At 41.1% G+C, this 25,693-nt stretch overlaps 1 protein-coding gene across 2 annotated transcripts in view; it reads left to right on the plus strand.

The window, feature by feature from the left end:
- The window catches only part of RETREG1 (reticulophagy regulator 1), a 131,914-nt gene that overhangs the window by 20,709 nt on the left and 85,512 nt on the right, over positions 1-25,693 (plus strand). For both annotated transcript variants that reach the window (XM_037025174.2, XM_073237688.1), the window contains exons 2-3: positions 14,778-14,884; positions 20,475-20,505. In XM_037025174.2, coding sequence (XP_036881069.2) covers positions 14,778-14,884; positions 20,475-20,505 — 138 coding nt within the window. The remainder of the gene's footprint in view (positions 1-14,777; positions 14,885-20,474; positions 20,506-25,693) is intronic.

Consider the following 25,693-nt stretch of genomic DNA (forward strand, 5'->3'; position numbering starts at 1 on the left):
CAGAGTCCATGTGTCAGTCCCCCACTCAAGAGCTCTTCTTCTTGGAATCCTTTCAGCACCTGCCCCATGCCTTAACCCAGTATACACATTTATTTATTTATGCAGGAAGAGGCCCCAAAGTTCAGCTTGATATTTGGATGAGTTAACCTGGTGTGCCTGTAGGTGTAGCATTCATGGACTCAGAGAGTGTTTGAGTGGGAAATGCCCTGTGAGGTCATTACAGTTCGGTGACTATTAGCATATAGATTTCTGCATCTCACCCCTGAGGATTTTGATCACCCAGGTCCAGAGTGGGGTTCAGGAATCTGTGTTTTTAGAAAGTACTCCAAGTAGTCTGGTGACAGCCAGTTTGAAGAAGGGCTTATCCATCCAGTGCCTCCCTTTACAGATGAAAATATTGGGGCCCAGAGAGGAAGATGTGGAGGTTTCTCACCAGCTCTGCTGGTGATTCAGGCCTGAAATGGAAGCTATGCCAGGTGGGCCACCAGGCAGACATATATAGTTTCTCATTGTCATTTGCACAAAACCCCAAAGAAACCAACCAGGCTGCCCAGACCACAGTTTCCTGGCCTTCATGCATTTCTTTTTTTTTCCCCTCTGTGCTTCTGGGTTTCACTGTCCCTTTTGCTGTCCCCGTTCCTTCCCTTTGTCCCTCTTATCCTCTGGACTACATTGCAATGCATGACTTTGATCCGATCTCCTTTTTCTTCTTCTAGCTTTCTGTGACCGAATCTGGTAGTTTCTATTTACTTTGCTAGTAACTCAGCTGGCATGGGCTGCAGAGGTTGGCTCACGCACTTTGCTTGGAAGTCAGCTTCTCCTGAGCAGCAGGGACCACCTCCGGTACAAAGTGTAGGCAATGTGGATGGGCAGATACGAACACTAGGTGGAGCTGAAGAGCCCATTGCTGCCCGCAGTGCTCCTGACTTGATTTCCCTCTGACTTCTTCCCTAATTTCGAAGCAGGAGCAGAGCAGGCCTGACTTCACGTTGCCTTGACCTCAGATGGACTTGGTTCCATGCCAGTCATGCCACTGTCTGGGCTCTCCCACGCTCTGGGCTCAAGAGCACATACTCTCCGCTCCTCCCTGCCGCTGTCTTGTGGATTTCTGTGCCATGCCTTGCTGACCTGGGCACATTCCTTGAATTCCCTGGATTATCACCGCCCATTTTTGCTAGAGCCAGCCTGTTTTCCTGCTCCACTGAGGGACCCTTTCTGATTGCTACTACCCAGCGTATCCTTGACTATGCGTGTCTTCCAAAATTTCTCATCTCCCTGTAGAAAGAAGCTCACCCTTTATTTTGTCTTCATATTTCTCTCCTCTCTTGCATCCAGTCCACTTTTTTGATCATCAAAACTCAAGAAGTACATCTCCTGAAGAAAAGGCTTCTGAGTTTCATTTAAGTCTCCGATTCATAATTATTGAGTCATTATTACTTCATCTCACTCCACTTCATGATTACCCTCATATTTCCAGATTATTTAAAACCATATATTTTGTTAATTTTTAAAAAATATATCCTCCCCCTCTCCTCAAAACACATACATGTTTAAACAGGTCTGAAATTAGCATGCATTTTATAATTCAGAGGATTATAGTTTATTTGGCAGGTTTTTTTTCCCTTAACAGTGCATAATTTAATTTCACATAGCATCCTCAGACACTGTTTTTGCAGAAACTGTATAAAAGGCCAGGAAAAATTAAAGCCAACTTTAGTTGAGAGGCAGAATTTTGTGATATTTAGGAAGATAGCTGCCAGTATGCCTAATTCTTGTGAAGATGACAGAATTATTTTCCAGAAAAATAGGATCTGGACTTAAATAATGTTGGATAATGTTCAAACAGTATGCCTTATGAAACCCTTCTTTTATAGTTAGAGCCACCATATTATTAAATAAATCCACTGTACATAGAGGACTCTTGTCTAGATGGAGTCTGTGATTATATATGTTTCAGTAAAGGAAAACAAAACTCCCTTTTAGGATCTCTATTTTGAAAGAGTTACAAAGCAAACACTGTAGATCAATTCACACATCAGAGTTATGGAGGGCTCCAGTACTTTTTTTCATAGTTCCAGTACTTTCTTTATTTCTTTGAAGACCCAGTGTGTAAAAGCACACCCTGGAGATATTGCAGGCTCAGTCCCAAGCCACTGCAATAAAGCAAATATCACATTGAACCCAATCAAATGAATTTTTTGGTTTCCCAGTGCATATAAAAGCTATGTTTACACTATACTGTTCTGTTCAATGTGCAATAGCATTATGTCTAAAATATACCTTAATTAAAAAATACTTCTTGCTAAAAATGCTAGAAGTTCTTACCTCGATGTGTACGGCTGCTGACTGATCAGGGTGGTGGTTGCTGACGGTTGGTGTGTTGTGGCAATCTCTGAAAATAATATACCAGTGAAATTCCCTACACTGACAGACTATGATTTTGCTGCAGCATTCAGTGCTGTTTGATAGCATTTACCCATAGCAGGACTTCTTTCAAAATTAGAGTCAGTCCTCTTGAACCCTGACACTGCCTTATCAACTAAGTTAATGTAATATTTTAAGTCCTTTGTTGTCATTTCAACAATCTTCACAGCATCTCACTAGGAGTAGATTCTATCTCAAGAAACCATCTTTTTTGCTGATCACTAGAAACAACTCACCCATAAAGTTTTGCCCATGAGATTGTAGCAGTTCAGTCACATCTTTGGGCTCCATTTCTAATTCTAGTTGCCTTGCTATTTCCATCACATCTGTAGTTACTTCCTCCACTGATATCTTGAACCCCTCAAATCAGCCATGAGGGTTGAAGTCCACTTCTTCCAAACTCCTGTTCATGTAGATATTTTGACCTTTTCCCACGGATCAGAGATGTTCTTAGGCAGCTAGAATGGTGAATTCTTTCCAGAAGTTCTTCAGTTTACTTTGCCCAGATCGATCAGAGGAATCACTGTCTATGGCAGCTGTAGACTTAGGAAGTACATTTCTTAAATAGTTAAGACTTGAAAGTTGAAATTATTTATTTATCCATGGGTTTCAGATGGATGTTGTGTTAGCAGGGCTGAAAACAACATTAATCTCTTTGTACATCTCCATCAAAGCTCTTGAGTGACCAGGTACATTGTCAATATTAGTCGTTATTTTGAAAGGAATCTTTTTTCTTTCAACAGTGGTCTCAACAGTGGGCTTTAAATAGTCAGTAAACCCTATTGTAAACAGATGTGCTGTCATCCAGGTTTTGTTTTTCCATTTATAGAACAGGGACAGAGTAGATTTAGCATAATTCTCTAGGGCCCTAGGATTTCCCAAAGGGTAAGTGAGCACTGGCTTTAACTTAAAGTCACCAGCTGTGTTAATAAAAGAGTCAGCCTGTCCTTTGGATCTTTGAGGCCAGGAATTGACTTCTCCTCTCTAGCTATGAAAGTGTTAGTTGGCAACTCCTTCCAATAGAAGGCGATTTCATCTTCATTGAAAACCTGTTGTTTAGTACAGCCACCTTTTTTAATTATCTTAGATATTCTGGATTACTTGCTTCAGTTTCTACATCAGCACATGCTGCTTCACTTGCACACTTATGTTGTGGGGATGGTTTCTCTCCTTAAGCCTCGTGAACCACCCTCATTTAGCTTCAAACTTTTCCTCTGCAGCTTCCTCGCCTCTCTCAGCCTTCATAGAATTGAAGAGACTTAGACCTTGCTCTGTATTAGGTTTTGGCTTAAGGGAATGTCATGGCTGGCTTGATTTTCTATCTAGACTACTAAGACTTTCTCCAGCTCAGCAATGATGCTGTTTTCCTTTCTTATCATTCATGTGCTCACTGGAGTAGCAATTTTAATTTCCTTCAAGAACTTTTCCTTTGTATTCACTTGGCTAATTGGTACACAGGCTTAGCTTTCAGCCTGTCTCAGCTTCCAACCTGCCTTCTTCACTGAGCTTCATCTTTTCTGGCTTTTGATTTAAAGTGACACATGTCCAACTCTTCCTTTCCCTGGAACACTTGGAGACCATTGTAGGGTTATTAATTGGCCTGATTTCAATATTCTTGTGCTTTAGGGAGTAGGAAGGCCCAATAAGAGGGAGAAAGAGGAATGGCCAGTTGTTAGAGCAGTCAGAACACACACAGCGTTTATGGATTAAGTTTGTTGTCTTATATGGGCACCACCATGGTGCCCTGAAACAATCACAGCCATGACGCCAGAGATCTCTTACCACAGGTCACCATACTAAATATACCCAGGCCTTGCCCTGGATTGGCTTTGACTTAAGGGAATATCATGGCTGGTTTGATCTTCTATCCATACCACTAAAACTTTCTTCATTTCAGCAATAAGACTGTTTCACTTATCATTATGTATATCACTCACTGGATTTGTACTTTTAATTTACTTCAAGAACTTTTCTTGTGCACTCACAACTTGTCTAACTGGAGTGAGAGGGCTGGCTTTCAGCTGTCTCAGCTTTTGTCATGCTTTCCTTGCTGAGCTTAATAATTTCTAGCTTTTCATTTAAAATGAGAGAAGTGCGACTCTTCCTTTCCCTGGAACACTTAGAGGCCAGTGTAGGGTTATTAATTGGCCTAATTTCAACATTGTTGTGTGTCAAGAAGTAAAAAGGCTCAAGGAGAGGGAGAAAGACAGGGAACAGCTGCCAGAACACACACACACGTTTATCAGGTTCACTGTTTTATATGGGTGTGGTTTGTGGAGCCCCAAAACAATTATAACAGTAACATCAGAAAACACTGATCACAGATCACCATAACAACAATAATAAATATGAAAAAGTTTGAAATAGTGAAAATTACCAAAATGTTACAGAGACACTAAATGAGCAAATTTTGTTGGAAAAATGGCACCAGTAGACTTGCTGAATGAGTTTGCCACAAATCTTCAGTTTGTAAAAGTGTAGTACCTGCATAGCATGATAAAACAAGGTATGCATGTATCTATGCTGTTGGCACCATTCATTTCATAGCACAAAGTGGGCTGTACTTTACCCAGAAAGGAGGGTTAGGGTTTTACACATTTACATTCATTATTATCCTTTTCATCCATTACCAAAGAAGTGTTTTATTTATTTTTGTGGACTATCCTTTTCTTTGCTTTATAAGAAATCTATTCTATTGAACCATTTAATTGGCTTTGAAAAACTCATGAAACAAAGGAAAATTTATTCGGTTTTGCTTGTCAAATGGATGAATAACTAGTTGTAAACACTTGCTAGAGATTTGTAGTCAGCTGCTGCTTGTGGTTCCACCAATGATCACTCTTGCACCTTCACCCTCCTTTTCACGGTGACAGTTGTCCACAGAGCCTGGGGCCTGTCCTGGCGCTCCGGCCAGCCCCGGCCCTTTGCTGTGACTTCCTCCACTGCCGAGGCAAGCAGGCACCCCAAAGCGCCATGTGCATATGGAATGCTTGAAAATCAATAGAGGGTCAAGGGGAAGCTGTGACCCTGAATGATCTGAGCACAGAAAGTTAAGATGATGGGTTACTGAGAGTAATTTAGTTCCTAGCCTGACATTTTCCTTATTGAGCATCTTTGTGGAGTGAGTGTCCCACTCGCACGTGGCTATGAGCAGTGAGTGAGTATGGGCAGATTTGATAGGAAAATTTTCCACTCACAATCATGGACATAATTTGGGGATTCCCCATTTAGTCTCTCTCTCTCTCTCTCTCTCTCTTTCAGCCATTAATACAGGGTTGACCCTTGAAGTCTTTTAGATTTTCTCTACATCTCTACCTATTTTCTTTACACTCTCCTTTGTCTGAGCATATGGAATAAGTCTTATTTCTTAGCTGACCTGGATAACAGAGCAGAGACTAGTTCTATAAACCATTCCACCAGTACCAACTGCAGTTGGTTCCTTGAAAACCAGATTAGAATTTAAAATCATGTTACAGAATCAGAGGATGAAAGAGAAGTGTAAAAGAAATAAAAAGGCAGTCAGGACAAGGCAACTGGACAAACTTGTCCAATCCAAAAAATGAATCAGAAATGATGCTATACAAGCATGGCTAGAAATCATCGTGGGCTGTGATGATCACAAGCTAGCATGAGTCACCTGGGTAGTGGTGTTTTTTAAAGCAGTCACCACATTGAGATGTACAAAGTGGATACAGCTTGCTAAGGGACGTGCATGCAGTGATTTGCAGACCTTTGCCTTTCCCACAGCAGCTAAACCGTATAGTGTGTCTTCAGAAGACAAATGGGGTGTTATACATAACTTTAGGTATTTATAAGATTTATATTTATATATGTTATGTATTTACATAGAGCAGAGAACTGTATGTAATGTTTACCTTTCATGATATGTATATGTATATTATAGTTGTTACATATAACGTTTTCTTGCCTTAGTTTTCAACATCTCAAATATTCTTTGCCAGATAAAAATTATATCCCATGTCAGCTAAAAGAAGTACATGTACCAGAAATTCTCTGATTTTAAAAGACCTAGTATTTCTTTTTTCTTTAGTATTGTTATAAAAAGGCTATAGAAAGATGTTTCCAATAGCTGAAGACTTAGAGATTAATGGTGCTTCTGAATTTTCTACATTCTAGGATCTGTCAATGTGGTCACAGGTCCCAAAACTAACTTGGGTCAGTGGCCTTTTTTAAATGAATTAAAAAATACTTTAATGACAAAAAATGCCTCTATTAGTCACTGTGATGGGGACTTCTCCTCCAAGACACAGCGAGGGTAGGAATGGCCAAATGGGTCCATGACCATACAGTCCGTCATACAGAGCCCGGTGTTCAGAAGGCCCCAGGCTTGGGGATTAATGCTCTGACATAGCTGTCCTGTAGTTCTGACCACTTTCGAAGTCTTTGAGTTTGCGTTTTATGAGTGAGTCTGATGGGCAGTGGTGCCTGTGCTGGGGCTCCTGCCCCTTGTTCAGCCCTGCCCAGCCTCCCCTCCACACCCCACCATCTCGCATGACTACTACCCAGGGTCCTCTGCCCAGTGCGGGATCCAGGTTGCATCAATAGGAGTCGGCTTGTGTTCCACTGTGGCCGTCTGCCTCTTGATGGGAGGCCTGAGTACAAGTGAGGAGGGTCCTCGTCAGACTTGTGGCCCACAACCTCATGATAAGGTGGTGGCTGTCCTTGCCCCAGCTGGCAATGGGGCACTGCAGTGGCAGTGACTGGGCAGGGTTCCCACACTCACCCTGGATCCAGGCCCCAAGTGTGCCCTGGCATTGAGGTTGCAGGTTCTGGGGGACTCGTTTGTCTCAGGTTGGGGCTACAGACTGCTGAGAAGGGGATACCGACTTCTACACCTGTAGTAAGGTATTTGTATTTTTACCTTGCACTGGACCTGGAAAATGAAGCCACCTCTGGAGTGCGGTGATGTGTATCCACAGACCGCCCCCTCTTCAAAGTTTCTACTTTATCACTCTGCTTCTCATGATTCTTGGACATGTTGCATTTTGACAACAACCCATCTCAATAGTTGTTCTGCAGTATTCCAGGATCCTCTGGCCACTCGTGTGTGGCATCTTTGCCTCCATTCCTCCGTGGGTGAGGTGGTGACCACATGTCAGTTCTATGAGTGGACAGATCAGTAAGGTCGCCTCAGGGCTCCAGTCAGGCTGCGCCCCTGATGCTCTTTAATGGTGCTTGGCTCTACTGCTGCGGACTGTTCCATACCCCAAAGTACTCTTAGCATCAGCCAAGCAGATGAACACTTAGCAACATTTAGACCCTAGGAATGCGGTAGATTGTTGAAGCAAAGTGTTGAAGAAAATCTCTTATTACATCTTTGTGGATAAGGTGGAGTAATATGGACAAGAATATAGTGCCAAATTGGATGGTCTGTTATATTCATAAAGTGCTGATTAATAAATCGACGTCACTCTGGGAGCCATTGCTAATGGGGAGGGCCAGGATACCAGTACTGAATGATATCTTTGATCAAGAGTGTGGATGAAGACTGATGACATGCAGATACCAAATGTGTGGGTGTTACGAAGCTGGACAAGAGAACAAATGTGATTAACCCTACCATTAAGGTCTGTAGGCTTGAACGATGGGCTGTGTCAAACAAGAACAAATTTAATAGGACATGATTAGATTCAAAAGTTGCGTCTGAAAAATAGCATCCTTGGGAGTCTTAACTGCCTATAAATTAAAAATAAGCCAGAATGTTGATAGAGCTGTTAAAAAAAAGACTGTGCCCAAATGAGTTGAAAATGTGTGAGCGTACAAAGTCCTGCACACAAATATTTTTAGCAGTCTTCTCATAATCACTAGAAATCAGAAGTAACCAACTATCCTTCAGTAGGGGAATGGATAAACAGTGGCACATCATGCAATAGAATATTATACAGTAATAAAGAGAAATGAGCTATACACCATGAAAAGACACAGAGGCAACTTAAGTAAATACTTTTAAGTGAAGGATACCAGTCTGAAAATGCTAGATACTATATGATTCCAACTATATGACATTCTGGAAAAGGCAAAGCTATGGAGACAGTAAAAAGATCAGGGGTCACAGCGTTTGTGGAAAGAGAGGGAGGGATGAATATGGGGAGCACAGGGGATCCTTAGGACCGAGAAAACACTCTGCACAACACTGTAATGGTGGCTACGTGTGGTCATGCATTTGCTCAAGCCCATAGAATACACACCACCAAGAGGGAATCCTAATGTGAACTTGGACTTCAGTTAATAATCTATCAATATTGATCCCTCAGTTATAACAAATGTCTCACACGGAAGCAGGATGTTAATGCTAGGGAAAATTGTATGTAGGGGGTGGGGTGGATATATGGGCATTTTCTGTACTGTCTGCTCAATTTTTCTGTAAACCTGAAACTGCTCTAAAAAATAAAATCTGTTAATGTTTAAAAAAGGCTTTAAAAGTGAAACTATGGAGTCCAGAACCATGAGATTTAAGGCCCCTACTAGCTGCCTCAGGACTGGATGCCCAGGCGAGCATTTGGTATGAAGAGTCACCAGCGGGAGCCTGCCCAGAGGAGGGGTGGGGCGCCGGGGGAAGAGATGAAGGAATCAGGGCTGTGCATCCTTAAGAAGACAGCGCCTCCGGGTGGCACGCAGGGAATCCTGGTATCTGCCCCTCTGGTGGTGACCACCCGTGTCTTTGAGGAACGCTCCTGGAATCCCTTGTCATGTTAGCACTCCCAGAATAGACACACACTCGCAAATTGGTGACAGTCCTTCCAGGTATTTTTATGTGACAATAGGCAGATGGAGAGGCAGACATTTGGGTCTGAGAGCTGTTTAGCTGGCTCAAAGCCAAGCTGTCATCTGGATTCACATCCTGGTTCCACCTGTCCATGGTCTTGAAACCTTGGTCAAGGTTCTTAACCTTCCTTTGCTCTTCTGTAAAATGGGGATAATGGTAGTAGTACCTTCTTCATGGGACTGTTATAAGGCTTTAATGAGTGAATACAGATAAAGTTCTTAGAACAGTGCTTGCACTCACTAAGCGACAGCTATTTTTATCCACAGTTTGCTCTGACACAGAGCTAGCACCACTGGGCTGAGGGAGGCCAACATTAAGGGCATGCTCTTCTGTGACACCTCGTTGCACTGGTGCAGTTCTCCTTGCTTATGCTCTTCTCCAACCTGGAATGTGTGTGTGACTTTCAGGGCACATGCAAAATCCAACTTCTCTGAAAAGTCAAAGCTTAAACACCACCTTCTCTCGAGAGCCTTCTCTGACTTCTTCATGCAGTTGTTGGCTCTCCTGCTCCCCCAACACCTTGAATAGTACTTAGGTTAAACATAGCTGTTGACTTGTCTGCTTCCTGGCTTTCCCGGGGCAGGAGGGATTTAACCATCCGGGTATTCCCTGCAGCTAGCCCCGAATCTGCCAGATGCTTCTTATGGAATGAAAACAGAACAATAACAGGGGACTGCAGGAAGTTGGATGCCATGTGAAATGTTGAGCTTCCTGATATGAGATGTATTGCAGGAGAAGTGGTAGATTCCAATAAGGGAATTCACAGATCAGATGAAAGTGTAGCATTTCTCTGAGTGGTGCTACATAGTGCCCACATCAGAATCACCCAGGGTATGCAGACAGGGATTTTTTTCATGTCCTATAAGATAGTTTTTAATATAAAGAAAAGACGGGTTGGAAACGACTTTGTTCAACTACTTTTTAAAAAATAAGCTTTGATTTAGTAAGGTCATAAATTCAAATGCTTATTTTTTTTTGAGCTTTCACTTTTAGCTAACATAACTTATAACTTTGTTTATACAGCTAGCAGATTTTAACAACCATTTCCAAGAAAGTGCTTGGTGAATGATTTGTTTCATTGAAAAGTTTAGTTATACTCCTTTAAACATTTAAAACTGCATTTGTAAATTTTATATTTTATCTGCCCCATGAAAATTCTTAAGTTTCAAAGATTACTAAGGTTGTTCCAGAGGGACTCAAGAACCAATCTGAATGAGCCAAGATGGGAGATTGGAGAATCAGTAGAGGTAACACTGAAAAGTTATGCAAAGTGACAAGTGATGACTGAAGCCCCTCAACTATGCCCATTATGGCACTGAACAAAAAAAGGGAAACACGAACACTAGCTTAGTTACCCCTAGAGGATTCTAAGGAATTGCCTCATTATTTGCAAGATGGTAAATACAGAGAAAGAATCAAGTAGGATCCTGCCTGCCCTGTGAGAGCCATCTCTCAGGGTAACCAAACACCGATGAGGGGAAGTTCCTCTTTATAGCTGTGGTTCAGCTAATACCTGAAGGAGTGAAAGCCTCTTACCCTGTGTATCTCCTGAGGAATTAGTAGCCGGGTAGTCATCATTAGTGGCTGCTGATACCATGGAAATATGGACACCAGACACCCAGACTGTCTGTATGTGCTCCTCATGGAAACTCACCACCACTTCTCATGTAGTTTCATAGAAAAAAACAATTTTGAAACTAAATCTGGTCAAAGATCTAACTACCAGTTTTTAGAGTTTGCACAGGGATAGAGGAAGGTGTTAAACTAACCCCCAAGGATATGATTCTCAGACTCTGGAAAATGTTACTTGACAAATGAGTCTGTTTCTTCCATTAAAAAAATTTAAGCAAAAAAAAGACAAAGATGACAGGAGACTTATAGGTTATAGGAAGCTTAAAACTCACACCAATTTCAGTGTATATTCAGATCCCATTTCAGTCTGTGTGTGTGTGTATGTGTGTGCATGTGTAAAGGGTGATTGTGGCAGTGTGATGTTGATAGGACATCTGATGACATTAAGGAATTAAAAAATTTTTTTACGTGTAATAGTAGTATTATGGTTAAGTTAAAAGTTCTTTTTATGAAGATAACTGGCAGTAGTTGTAAATTATATGATATTTGGGGTTTGCTTCAGATAATCTTGGGGGCGGGGAGCTTAGTGAATGGGATTCTAGAAGAAATGAGATTAGCCATGAATGGAAAAGTTTTGAATGCTTTATTACAATTTGGTCTCTTTTTTTGTGTATGTTTGAGGTTTACCAAAGTAGAAGTTTTTAAAAAATGCTTTTGTCTAATAATGCAAAAATAATTCCTGCAAAAATTAATTTAGGCAATTCCTGCAAAATGAAGAAATTAAACTCATAAGTATCCCTAAGGTTTTAATTTCAAATCACAAATCTAAATCATACAATCACATATTTTAAATTGGAACCATGAGATGAATCATCAAACAGTATAAGTCAGTAAAACACCAAATATGCACAGGTTTTTTTAAATACAAATTGTTGATATTAGGGATTCATTTCTCCAACATTTCTGTACCTAATTCTTGGTGTTCAAAGATGCTAACATACCAAGGAAACAATTTGGTAGTCCCCTGCAAATTTGGCATTACCTTCCCAAGTATTTGGTATTGCCTTCTCATCTGACTGAGGATTCTTGTGTGTGTGTGTAAATGAAGGGTACTTATTGCAATGTGTGTAAGTGAAGCCACACCCATTCTTTTATATGATATATGTGTTGCTTTTGCATTACAGTGACAGATGGTTGTAACCATAAGACTCACAAGGCCAAAAATATTTGCTATCTGGGCCTTTAGGGAAAAACAAAATATTATTCCTTTCTCATTCACTTCAGTTTGGTTGAAGATAGGGATACCATTTTTCTTTCTTTCAAATGGATTACAAATGATTACAGCACCATTTATTAAATAGTCCATCTTTTATGACTGAGGACTCTTACTGACCTAGAAGACCCTTGGCCAAAAGGCAAATTGGGCCCTTGTCTGCTACATAGAGGGGGGCATCCCCAGGGCTTGGTGGAGTTGCTCTGGTAATGCCCTCCAATGAAATCTTCCGGCTGTGGGTTGACGTCCTGTCAATTACCTAATTTTTCTATTCCTGGAAGATTGTAATTTATACCAAGAGAATAACTAATGACCTTCACTGTTTCAGTTGGTTTTACACTTCTTTTATTTTTGAAAGTCACTTAAATGGCTTCCTGGATAACTCTAAAGACCTGTGAACTTGAGGGAACTTTCTCTTCTAGGGCTTTGTCTGGCTTGGCAAAGAAGGTGCTTCTAGTGAAATGTACTGATCCAACATTGGCAGACGTCTGGTGCAGCTGACCTATGAGTCCTTCATGGGCCCTCAGGCACTTGAGGGAGTCACAGTCAGCATTTAAAAATATAGTAGAATTGGATGGTGTGTATCAGAAAGCATTTCAAATTGCAAGGATAAATATTATTTTTTGAAACATTGGTTTCATTTGTATATATTTAGTTGCAAATGAATTTCTTACTGTGGGTTACCATCAACATTTTTGAAAACCGCCCTTCCATGTGAGGTGGGAAAACAGAGAGGCAGACACAGACGTGTAGCTGTCATCATAAACTGATGGCGAGGAGATCAAGCCAAAAGAAAACACACACACAAAAAACCAGCCTTGGTTAATACAAACATGAGAGCTCAAAACAGAGCCAGCAGTGGTCCCAGAGTGGAAGAACAAACTGTTGTTACTAAAACATGGATGTTCACATTATGGGTTAGCTTTTATGTCTGCTAGTTCCCTCTGTGATTGTTGTTTACCTTTTATTCTCTTTTGGTAGCACAGTGGCTGGCCCAATGTGGGCACTCCATAAATAAATATTTATTGATGTATGTACTAGTGATGAAGCTACCTGTTTCAGAGAACCTGGGGAAGTAGCTTGGGGTCTGGGGATCTGGATTTTAACAAGCTTTCTAGGCAGACAATCTGGTGGCAGTTATAGACCAGTATTTAAGAGGCACTGACCTATTCTGCCCACTTAATAATTGGCCCAGGTCACACACACAGTTAGCATGAGAACCAGAGCTGGAATTTGGGTTGTCCACCTTCTAGTAGCAGGCTTTACCGACAACTTCACCAGCATCTCACATTGACCACTTTTCACTAAGCACGTTGCATGACCTTCTGATAGATGTCCTGGACTCTTTGCTTTCCCCATCCCATTTCATCCCCTCTGCTGCCTTCAGGCATTTTCCTAAATTACCCAAAGTTATTTTCCTACCCTGTTATCTTTGGCATGCCCTGCATTGATGGCATCATTGAGACCAAACGCTCTTGGCTGTCATTGAGGGCTGGACACAGTCTGTCCCAGCCTGTCTCCTCAATGTCTTCTCTCTTTGCCACTCTCCCAAATCTCTCTTTACCCATCTCCTTCAGCCAGGGCCCCCCAGACCACTTGGCCTGCCCCAGGAGCACCCTTCCCAGACTCTGATCTTCTGTTCATGTTGCACCCTCCAATCAGAACAGGCTCTTTTTACCTCTGAATTGCATCCATCCTGTCAGACCAAGTTCAAGTGTCATTTCTCTAAAATCTTCCTGTTTATTGAATTACACCTTCCTTTTCCTTTGCTTCTCTTTGCTCTTTGCTCATATTCTGTTATAGCTTCTGAGACACACTGCCTTAGATTTTGTTAGATTGGCCTGATTCATCTCTCTGACGGGGAAGTAAGTTCCTAGGAGACAGAATTCTTTCTTTACAGTATGTGTTCTTTTCTTCCCTATATTCCTTACTCTCTGCAGTCTCTTGCAACTAGTATTAAATGTCATATCTGTTTAATTTTTCTGAGTTATGATTACATCAGACTTAATATTAATTGGTAACTTGGCTGGTTCACTTGTGTAAACAGGCTTCATCCTCTAGATGAAGCTGCAGAGCTCCTGTGACTTCTTTGCCATTTTATTCCTTTATAAGTACAATTAAGGTATTGCAGGATTTATGTGCTATTCATGATAAAGAATTCTTTGTTTTTCCTCCAGAGAGGAGGTGGGCAGATAAACAATAGGGTAGTGATCTTGAAAGAAAGTGCTAGAAAATTAGATCCTTAATAGCTGCTATTTTCAAGAGATTGGTGGGAAGGGAGTAGCAGTTAAAGAAATGAATATGGCATGAAAGAAAAATATAAGACAGAGGATGGCAAGTGAAGGGCATCTACAGAGCTACCCCGTGGGTGTAAGAGAACCCTGCAGCTCAGCCTTCCTCGCCCACCAGGATTCTGTTTGAGGTCGGTCCTCTTCTCCTAGCAGAGCAATGTTTGGGCTGTACCCAAGATAACAAGTCCTCAGCCCAAATTAGACATTAAAGTACAAAGCCTAGCACAGAAGTAGACATGGCTCAAGTGCTTGTATTTTGCTGACTCTGATGCCTATTAAATAACTTCTGGGTGGTCACCTTGGGGTGATTGTGAAAAGTGAAATTATTATTAAATGTCTTTTTGTTTCTGTCATGTAAACTAAACCTAACATAAAAAACAAGATGAAAATCCTCAAATTGACAGTGGTCTGTCTGTTTTTGCTGTTGTAGGTTCCTTGCGTTGACGCCATGGAGAGTGTATCACCTGATTTCCGTCATGATACTGGGCCGTGTTATTATGCAAATAATAAAGGATATGGTTTTGTCTAGAACGAGAGGTAAGAAAACTCAGAATTCATTTTTGGCATATTTAATTTTGTTGACCCTCAATGTCTGATCTCTGTGTAGACATATTAACCAAGTAGTCCTTTAAAGAGGAACAAAATAATATTATATAGATATTGACCTTGCTATTTTTAATGTTTGTTTAAATGTATTTTGATTTTGTATTTATTATTTATTTAACTGATGTCCCTAGTCATAGCTACTGCTCCTGGGAAAAAGTTTCATGCATACCGGTTTCGCTTTTAGGTCAAAGCCTAGTTATTTTAAATACCATTTTGATATGTAAGTAGGCTGCAGGGAGGATAGCAGTTAAGTATTTATTACATTCCACATGATGAAATTGGGCCATTGGTAACTGGAGTAGTTGGTATAAAATTTTTCTCTTTCTTAATGACAGAAAAAAATTAATTTAGGGCTTAAAAACAATTAAGTACTGGCTAAATAAATTATAGAAAATGAGTTGATGAAAAATGAATTTTAAGCATTGTTTAAAAGTAGAAATTTGAATTATTAAAAAAATTTGCTTAAGGTGTTTTCTGAGTTATATCTATGTTATAAATCAGAGTCAAGCTTTTCCACACTTGAAGGGACTCTTTTACCAGGGTTTGAGCTGATTTTTGTGAAGGGGCAAAAATCCCTTAGAATATTTGCACCCAGTGGACCTAAGTGTGATAAAATTGATTTGACCCAAAATAGCTAAGAGGAGGTTATGTTGAGTCTTTGGATTTCACTAAATATACCCCAAATGGAGGGATAATCTTGGTTGGGTCCATATACACTGACATATGCACTGCCCCGAGTTCTAACCCAAGCTGGGGTACAGAGGCCTGCCTTACAGGAGGCAGCCTTCTCTCCCCTGATGCTAGCTCTGAGATTGAATATAAGCTCTTACCCATTTACCATCACGATGTTCTGTGGTGCGCTTTAAATCCAGCTTATATTCTAAGTCTATGGTTCTTAAACTGAATCATGTATAAACCATTTTAGAAGGATTATTTTACATTGATGTGTTTCAAAGTTTGATAATTCCTTCATTCTTGTGTTCTGAAAGGTGAACAAATTCATGTGTGTGTGTGTGTGTGTGTTTTATCTTTTATCTTTTAAATTTCATTTGAGGAAAAATCAATTGGGATTGAGCAGTACCAAACTGGAAGGGGTTAAGAGTGCTCCCACAAACTCATTTTTGTCCAGTTACTGCTTTTTGTGAATCGTAGATTTAGTTTATGTTCTTCCATCTCTGCCCCTCTCCTCTCTGTCCCTTCCCACCTCTCCCACCTTTTATGTTTCAGAGAACAGACACCTAACTCCCTAACTTTTAACTCAAACAGGCCCCTGCCTTGATACTTTCTTCCTCACAGATGTGCTGAAGGCCCTGCAGAGGTGGGGCATCTCAGTGTTTTGTACAGGGGTTGCTCAAATCAGCCCATGGGGATACCCATGCTTGAGCCTGGATTCAGAACTGATAGAAGAGAAGCCATTTTCCTTCAAATACATTTTGTAACATTTTCCCCTCTGAGGACCACTCTCAGGGGGATCTTAGAAGAAATAGCCACTTACAAATTTTATCTCAGTAACCATTTTAGCTCAGAGCAAGTTGACTCAATGCTAGCTGAGCATCTTGATTTTTTTCAGTTTTGTATTAAATTTGGTCCCAGCCTTGGCACAAGTTATAGGGAACAGACAAATGGGGAAGGCCAAGGGTGAAGATGGAAGACTTTGCAATTGTCTTTTCTCACTCTTGGCCCCTCACCCAGAGATCATTCTTAGCATTGACTCATTGGCTTGATTCTAGCCCATATGGAACTTGCATATTCGCAGATTGCAGGAAACCTCTACATGGCAAAGATCCAGTTCTTTAAGAAATTAACGTAGCTGGTGGGAGAACACTAGCCTGCAGGGCCTGTCTCCTGAGGTCACCCCCTCGCTGCCAGCTGCGGGAGAACCCCATCACAGACCCCGTCCGTTTCTGAGGCTGCTCTAGGAGGCTCTAGGGAAGGATTCCTTCCTGTTTCCAGCTTCTGGCGGCTGCTGGTGGTCTTGGCCTGTGGCGCCTCTCCTGTCTCCGCCTCCTACTGTCACTTTCTGCTCTTCTGCCTGTGTCACATTTCCCTTTGCCTTCCTGTTACAGGATGTTGTGATTGCACTGGGGCCCACCTGGATAATCCAGGCTATCTCCCCATCTCTGGGTCCTTAACTTAATCATAGCTGGTAAATCCTTTTTCCATAAGAAGTAACATTTTGTGGGTTTCAAGGGTTCAGACCTGATGTTTTCAGGGCTGTAATTCCACCGGTTACACAGTTGGAATTTCTTTATCTTGTGAAATGGCAGAACCCAACCCATTCGACCCAAACCACAAGGTAGTGTGTGGGTGGAATAAGAGTGTAGAATAGAAGTGCCTTGGGCACAGCAGCAGTTGACTGTGTCCAGCTCTGACAGAGTCAGAACAGCATGGGGTGCGTTCACACCTCAGTCTCAGCGCCTTTCTGCGCCAGGACCTCTTGCAGGCCCTGGGCCTCCAGTGGGATCCAGACACACCACAGCCTCTTTGCCCAACTGGAGTTCTCATGCTCCATCCTGCCGGGCAGGCATTTGTCACGGCCTGTCCTTCTGTCAGGGTTTTCATCAGGTGACTGTTGCTCTGAACAACAGCATTTCTATGGCATGAAAATAAAGGAGAGTAGGATTAATTCCTGTGCTTTCCCAGGACACCTCAGTCTATGACTGAAGAAACACTGGTTCTTGCCTCGCCCTCCACTAGTAGTGTCTTTTAAAACAAAGACCCATTTGAGCCCTGTAAATAGCTGGCAGGCGTGGCGTCTGGCGGTGCAGGCCATTCAGGCCAGGACCTTGCTGTGATGAATTGGTCTCTGGGAAGCACACAATCAGCTTCAAGCTAGATCCAGATGCAGTTATGGTAACTCCATGGCTTCAACCAGAAGCGCCAGCTGCTCTCACCAGATACCTTGGCTTATAGCAACAGCAAGGAGACGATGAGCAAGCCATCAGGGCTCACAGAGCAGTTCTGTCTTCTTCCATCTCTCAACTTCCCTGCTTCCCACAATATTTATGGCTAGATATTAAACTTCTGTCATTGAGAATTTTTGTTTGTTTGTTTGTTTGTTTTGAGAAGGCATCTCTCATATTTATTGATCAAATGGTTGTTAACAGCAATAAAATTCTGTATAGGGGACTCAATGCTCAATGCACAATCATTAATCCACCCTAAGCCTAATTCTCGTCAGTCTCCAATCTTCTGAAGCATAACGAACAAGTTCTTACATGGTGAACAAATTCTTACATAGTGAATAAGTTCTTACATGGTGAACAGTACAAGGGCAGTCATCACAGAAACTTTCGGTTTTGATCATGCATTATGAACTTGTCATTGAGAATTTAATTGTATCCTTCCTTTCCCTCCATTATTATCTTTAATACCATCTTAGATGCTTAATATGAAATAGGTGAGCAACAGTATGTAGACAGCTTCTTGTGAATTAATCTTTGTAAAACATATGGGAGCCCATGCCTCTGAGTTATGAGCCACAAGCCTGAGCATGATGGATTGCTCCCTCACTTACAGTTGTGTGCTCACTTACACTCGAGTGTGTGCTTCCCTGCATTAACCTCTTTGGGCCCTGGGGAGCACGTCTGCAGTGTAGAAAATTCTGCAGCCTTAGACTTTTCCATGACCACCTCTCTGCTTCTCTCTCATTGCAAAAGAAACTGTAATTTCTGCCTCCAGCTCTATTTAAGATCCTCTTCAAATGCTGCCCTGTGCAGTGGGAGGAGGGCCCAGCTGGTCTCAGCATGGCCAACCTCTGGAGCATTTTCAACAACTGTGTCTTTATACTTTCCCTCCTACAAAATCCACGCTATCCATTTATGTTCTGTCTGGTCAAACTTGAACATGGACCACCAAAAATTATGGCTTATGAGCCATAGGCCTTTGCATACCCTCCATTCTCTGTCATTCTCTGTCATTCCCACTTGCACCCTGATGGCTTTTAAGACATCCTGGATTTGGTCACCTACTGGTGTGGCCTCATCTTTGACCTTAGCCTTGGGAAGCATTGTGTCTCTAGGCCCTGCAAAGCTGAAGGCTAATCCTCAGTGCACCCTCTAGCCAGCCCTCCCTGGCCTCTTGCTCCTGCTGAACTAGCTCCTTGCCCTCAGCTTAAGCGTTTTCCTGCTCTGCCTCTTACCATGGTGCTGCCTCTCGCCCCTGTGCAGCCCCAGCTGGGTCTCTGCTCAGTGCTTCAGTGCTGCAGTCCTTACCACTCTCTATGTCCTCCCTCCCTTACCCAGTATCCAGACCCATTTTTCCCATTTTTGATATCAAAACAAGTGAACACTGCACACCGTTATCTACTCTCTCCACTCTTGGCTCCAGTATGATCAGAGAAATGTCATAAGGCAGGGTGAATTGCTGCTGCTAGAATTTAGCTTGTCCAACTTTTCAACTTGAGTTGAGACAGCACTAGTTTTCATGATTCTTTAGATTCTTTAGAGTTGTTTATTTGCTTTGTTTTGATATTCCATCCAATCCCAAAATATTTGAGGCAGGTTATAAGGGAACGTAAAAAGTAAAACTATTTAAAAGAGGTCTATAGGAGTGCTAATCCTCATCTCTCATAACAGAAAATAAATGGTCTAACAACAACAACAAGAAGTCTAGTATAAGAATAAGAATCTAACATAGTGACCATAATTGAGCAACATCCCTGTGCTTACTAGCAGCCGAGGCAAAAAGGGAAACCAGATCAATTGAACAATTTTTACAATCTGATGAAAGGATGCAAGCAATTTTGAGAAACTTTTCCCTAAGGCTAAGTTCAAGAAGAACGCATCACATAGACCTTTGATAGGGGATACTGAAGGACAAAAGAGACAACATCTTTGGCATTTGTTTGATGGAAAATGAAGAAACCACCTCATGGCCATTTCTTTATTGGATTTCATTAAAGCTGGTAGCTGGGAGTATAGTATCAAGATATAGTCCAATCAAGAAAGTGACTGGAGAATCGAGAAAGCAAATGACATCAAGGTACTCCTTTTTTTTTTCTGTTGATTTCATTTGAGTTTAGATACAAGCTCAAAACACCTAAATAATGAATAGGTAAGAATCTTCTATCTTAAATAACAGTATTTGTCTCTGTTCCCCTTTTGGCAGTGCCATTTCACAGCTCACCTTACAGGCCACCTCTATTATTGGTACTTTCTTGAGCAGCTGTATTTTCTCTCTTGCCTGAGCTCTCTTGGTATGTACTTCTTGACTAGTTCCTACACCACCTACCTTGGTACACGTTTACTTGAGTGTATGTTTTGCCTGCCACATTGGGCAGTAAAGTCCCTGAGGCAGGACCAAGGGTTTTACATATAGTAGGATCTCAATAAATACTTGTGGACTAATTGCCTAAACTAGTTATGGTACCAGAGGTATACACTCTGTGATTTGGTAGTTTCTAGAGTTTTTAAAGATCTAAGCATTTCATTTTAAATAGCTCCAAATATTTCTCAGTTGAGAAATGCCTCAAGAGAAAAATAGCTCCATTAATGTTTCACATTTCTTCTCTTTCTTGCAGGTGCACAGTTGTGGAGAAGCCTCAGTGAAAGGTAGGTGACTTTCTTTCAATATTATGGCTAATGAAGGGTAGGTGACTGAACCACCAAGGTGTATCTCTGAAATAGTATTTTAATGATAGGGTGTTACAATAGTAATTTACAGAAGTGGGGAAATAAGACAAATTGACTTGGGGACAGGGCTAAAATTGGGACTCATTCTAAGAAATGGTTCATATGTTGCTGTAATATTGGGCAACATGCATGTGTGGGAGTCCTAATGTGTGAGGAGTGGAAGTGACAAGCAGGAGGCGTTTTCACTGGGGATTTCTTCTCAGACATCCTTCTGAGGTATGACTGACTCTGCTGCAGTGGAAGAAGAGCAGCACCGAGTCATGGAACCCTGTGCAGCATTCCCTAGGTGCCGGCCATGCGGCCAGTTCAGGGAACTTCGGGTGGGTGAGACAAAGAGGAGGGGCTGAGAGGTGCTCAGGCGTGAGGCGCAGCCGGTGTTGACTCCTTGCCATCACCGATCCTGATGTCAACATGCTGTTTCCAAATAGAAAAGAAACGAGGTGGGGCAGCTGATGAGGGGAACATAATTCGCGTCACCAACTGTGCATGTGAGATATGGAAAAAGGGAGAAAATACAAGGATCATGTTTCAGTAAAATGAGTTTTTGAAGTTACTGATTTTTAAAAATTCTGCCTTAAAAATGTACTTGTGTTACCTCAAGAGGGTTGGTTGGGTACTGAACTTATATCCAAGGGGACAGGGTAACACGAGTGCTCAAAAAGGAGGACAAGTAATGCCATGAAAAATCCTATGAAGAGGCGTAACCTGGTATTTTGTTCTCATGGAAATCATGCTTATTTCAAGTATAAAGACTAATTTTATGACCAGTTATCTTCTGCTTGTTCCTTCATTTTGGGTTCCACATTTTTATGGGCAGAACATAATTTTGCCAAGAGACTCCACAGAGGGAGATGTTGGATATAGAAGAAAAATCCAATCCCAGTGGTTCTTAGGGAGGTGGAAGGAGGTGTGGGAGGGATGATACAGCCCAGGGAGGGATGGTTCTGGATCAGACATTTGTTTTGAAATGTTTTCTGGGGCCCGTATTTTGATTTGTGTGCCATGTGCAGGTACTTTAAGATTTTCTCTATATTTGATATAAATTTCCTTATGGAATATAAAGATGAAGAAAACTACATTACTCTTTTGAGATGATTTGGGAAATAGCCATGCATCTCACAATTTGTTAAAATGTATTAGCTGTTGGTCTTGTTTTCATGTCCCCATGTGCTTTTCTACCTTGTTATCTTTTAGGAAGGACATTTAAATTGAGAACTGTAAGAGAATGTAATAGCTGGAAATAGCATCTGGGTTAAGCAGTATAATTTTGGAAATCAATAAGATAGCTATGAAAAAAGAGATCCAATATGAATTTCTAGAATTATTTTAAATTACAGTTATACCCAGGCTATAATTTACTTTACTGCCAAAGTAAAAGGCAGTAGTGAAAGGAAGATGAAGAAAAGAAAGAAGCAAACTGAGGGTTTAAACTGTGATTCTTAAGCAGAAAACACATTTCTGACTCAGTAGTTGTAGAAAAACAGCAGATGAGAAATGTTGCTTACATTTTAGGGCTTTTTTTTTTGATGAATAACATAAGTGTGTATTCTTGTAAGTCAAGTAATTTGTGTACTGGAAATAGAAATTTAAGGCATATTGTCAATGGAAATGATAGTTTCTACAATTGTAATAAAATATGTATCGTGATTCGTTGATGAAAGTTTCCTATTTTCTTTTCCACTATTTTCATCTACCCAACCACTAAAGTTTAAAATACATTTCGTATTCGGTTCAGGGCTCTTTAGGACTAAAAGAATTCTATTTTTCCAGGCCTTATGGATAGAAACAAGGACTAATAATGTTTTAAAGCCTTTTCCATAGTTCAGCATTTCCATCTAGCAGTACAAATAAGTTTTATCCACACAGGCAACTTTTAAGATAAAATCTCCATAAATTAATTGACTTAGTAATTGATAATTTAATAGGCAAATAATTTGATGGGGGTAAGGCTTGGAATAGGATTACTATGGGCCCTTGTTTTGTTTGCCAGTCCCTAGTATATAAAGGAAATGTATCCAGTTCCAAAAATATGTCTAGGCTCAGAGGAGTGATACTTGCTAACCAAAGTCCCAAGACAATGATTTTTTTATTTTTTTATTTTGGTATCATTAATCTACAGTTACATGAGGGACATTATGTTTACTAGACTCCTTCCATCACCAAGTCCCCTCCACAAACCCCATTACAGTCACTGTCTATCAACGTAGTAAGATGCTATAGAATCACTACTTGCCAAGACAAAGATTTATAAAAGTGAATGAAATGATCTGTTTCTGCTGAGGATTTAAAATGTCCAGTGACTTCAAAATGGTTCTCTCTCTTTTTCTTTAAAATAGATTTTATTTTTTAGAACAGTTGAGATTTACAGAAAAACAGAGAAAATAATACAGAGTTCCCATATGCAGACAGTACGGTTCCCCCACCTCCACTCACTGTTTCCCTATTATTAACATGGTAGTATTACATTATAATTGACCCTTGAACGATATGGGTTTGACCATGCAGGTTCACTTACACAGGGCTTTTTTTCAATAAAGATAATGGAAAATTTTTTTGAGTTTTGAGACAATTTCAAAAAACATTTTCTTTTCTCTAGCTCACTTTATGGTAAGAATACAGTATATAACACATATAACATATGAAATATGTGTTAATTAACTGTTGTCCATAAGGCTTCCTGTCAACAGATGGCCATCAGTAGTTAAGTTTTGGGGGAGTGAAAAGTTATACACAGATTACCGACTGTGGTGCGTTACCATCTGTGGGGAAGTACCTCTGGCCAGGATCCTCACCTGGCCTACACTACTTGATGATGTAATTGGCCTACTGCTGGGCTAATGCTTCAATACCCATAGACAATAAGCTGTTATTAACTGAGTCACTGTGTAAAGAGCTCTTCTCAGTGCTCTGGGCAGGCAGAGACAGCAATGGAAGTGGATCATGGACCTGCAGACTGCTGGATGCAGACATGATTCTAGTGCTCAACCTACTGCTATGAGAATAAAGCTGGACATAAACCCTTTTACCCCAAAAATGTTCCATTGTCATTTCTTGGTTTCACTGAATCCACAGTGAACTTGCCCAGGTGCTGAAACCCTTGGGTAAGACAGTACCCCTAGCCCCCGCATTGCTCAAGGGTTAGCTATACTATGATATATTTGAAACAGTTAATGAGCCAGTAATTGATATGTTCTTATTAACTAGAAGGCCAAACTTTATTCACATTTCCCTAGTCTTTGCCTAATGTCCTTTTTCTGTCCCAGGATCCCATCGAAGACACCACATGGCATTTAGTTGTCATATCACCTTAGTATCCTCTTGACTGTGACCAGCTTTCCTTACTTTGGCTCACCTTGACCATTCTGAGGAGGAGTTGGGTGTATTGTAGGATGTCCCTCTGTGAGAATTTGCTGATATTTTTCTCATGGTTAAACTGGGCTTATGTGGCTTGGGGAGAAAGACCACAGAAGTCAAGTGCCGTTTTCATCACATCGCACATCGCATATCAAGGGTACTTCCCATCAGCATGATTCATCACTGGTGCTGTTACTCTTGATCTCCTGGCTAAAGTAGTGTTTTTCAGTGTCTTGCCTGAGGTTTTCAGTCCCGGGCAAGTTCACTATGGGTTCAGTGAGACTGAGAAATGACAAGGGAACGTTCTTGGGGTAAAAGAGTTTATGCCCAGCTTTATTCTCATGGCAGTATGTTGAGCACTAGAATCATGTCTGCATCCAGCAGTCTGCATATCTGTAATCCTTCTTCATCTCTGTCTCTGGCCAGAGCACTGGGCAGAGTTCTTTGTATAGTGACTCAGTCAATAATAGCTTATTGCGTATGGGTGTGGAAGCATTAGCCTAGCAGCAGGCCAGTTACATCATCAAGTAGTGTAGGGTCAGGTGAGGATCCTGGCCATAGGAACTTCCACTTTTCCAACAGTCAGTTTCCTCCAAGTTGGTTATTACAGCAGTAGAATCTAGTTGGGAAACCAAATTAGGGTCAGAGGCTGTTTTTTGAGAACAGAACCATGAGAGGCATACGAATGCCTGCGAATGGTGATGCCTGCAGATGCAGGCTCCAGGCACCCACCCACCCCTGGCCTGGAAGTAAGGGTTTGGGTTCCAGTTCCCTGCTGCCAATGCACTGGGCCTCCATGGGTGTCTTCAGCTTTCTGTGCAGGCACTTTCGCATTTGTCAGGTGAAGAAACTAAGCTTGCTTCCTAATTTTGGTTCAGGGAAAATTCAACCTAATGAGCTTGAGTTATTCAGAAGAATTTTAAAAAGGGCTATGTGCTCTTTGATGCAGTATTCTTTCAGGCATCCTCACACTTGTTTTGACCAGTCAAGGTTTCAATGCCCTTACATTTCTGGAGCCCTTGCCGTCCACTACCCTTCCAATGCATCTACCTACACATTGCCTGTGAGAACTCCCTGTGTTCTTTCTCTTATATTGAGCATTTGGCAATGATTTGCAAAAATTGTCATTTACTTTGCCAACTTTGGGTTTGGTCAGGGAGTGAGTAGCCCATATAATATGCCTTCTTTTTTTTTTTTTTTTTTTTTTTTTTTTTGAGAGGGCATCTCTCATATTTATTGATCAAATGGTTGTTAACAACAATAAAATTCAGTATAGGGGGGTCAACGCTCAATGTACAATCATTAATCCATCTCAAGCCTAATTCTCGTCAGTCTCCAATCTTCTGAAGCATAACGAACAAGTTCTTACATGGTGAACGAATTCTTACATAGTGAATAAATTCTTACATGGTGAACAGTACAAGGGCATTCATCACAGAAACTTTCGGTTTTGATCATGCAATATGACCTATAAACAATCAGGTCAAATATGAATATTCGTTTGATTTTTGTACTTGATTTATATGTTGATCCCACATTTCTCCTATTATTATTATTATTTTTATTTTTAATAAAATGCTGAAGTGGTAGGTAGATGCAAGATAAAGGTAGAAAACATAGTTTAGTGCTGTAAGAGGGCAAATGTAGATGATCAGATGATCAGGTGTGTGCCTATGGACTAAGTATTAATCCAGGCTAGACAAGGGCAGCAAGACATCCACGGATGCAGAAGATTTCTCTCAAAGCAGGGGGG

This window comes from Manis javanica, chromosome 1 (genome assembly GCF_040802235.1).
Source record: "Manis javanica isolate MJ-LG chromosome 1, MJ_LKY, whole genome shotgun sequence".
Lineage (NCBI taxonomy): Eukaryota > Metazoa > Chordata > Mammalia > Pholidota > Manidae > Manis > Manis javanica.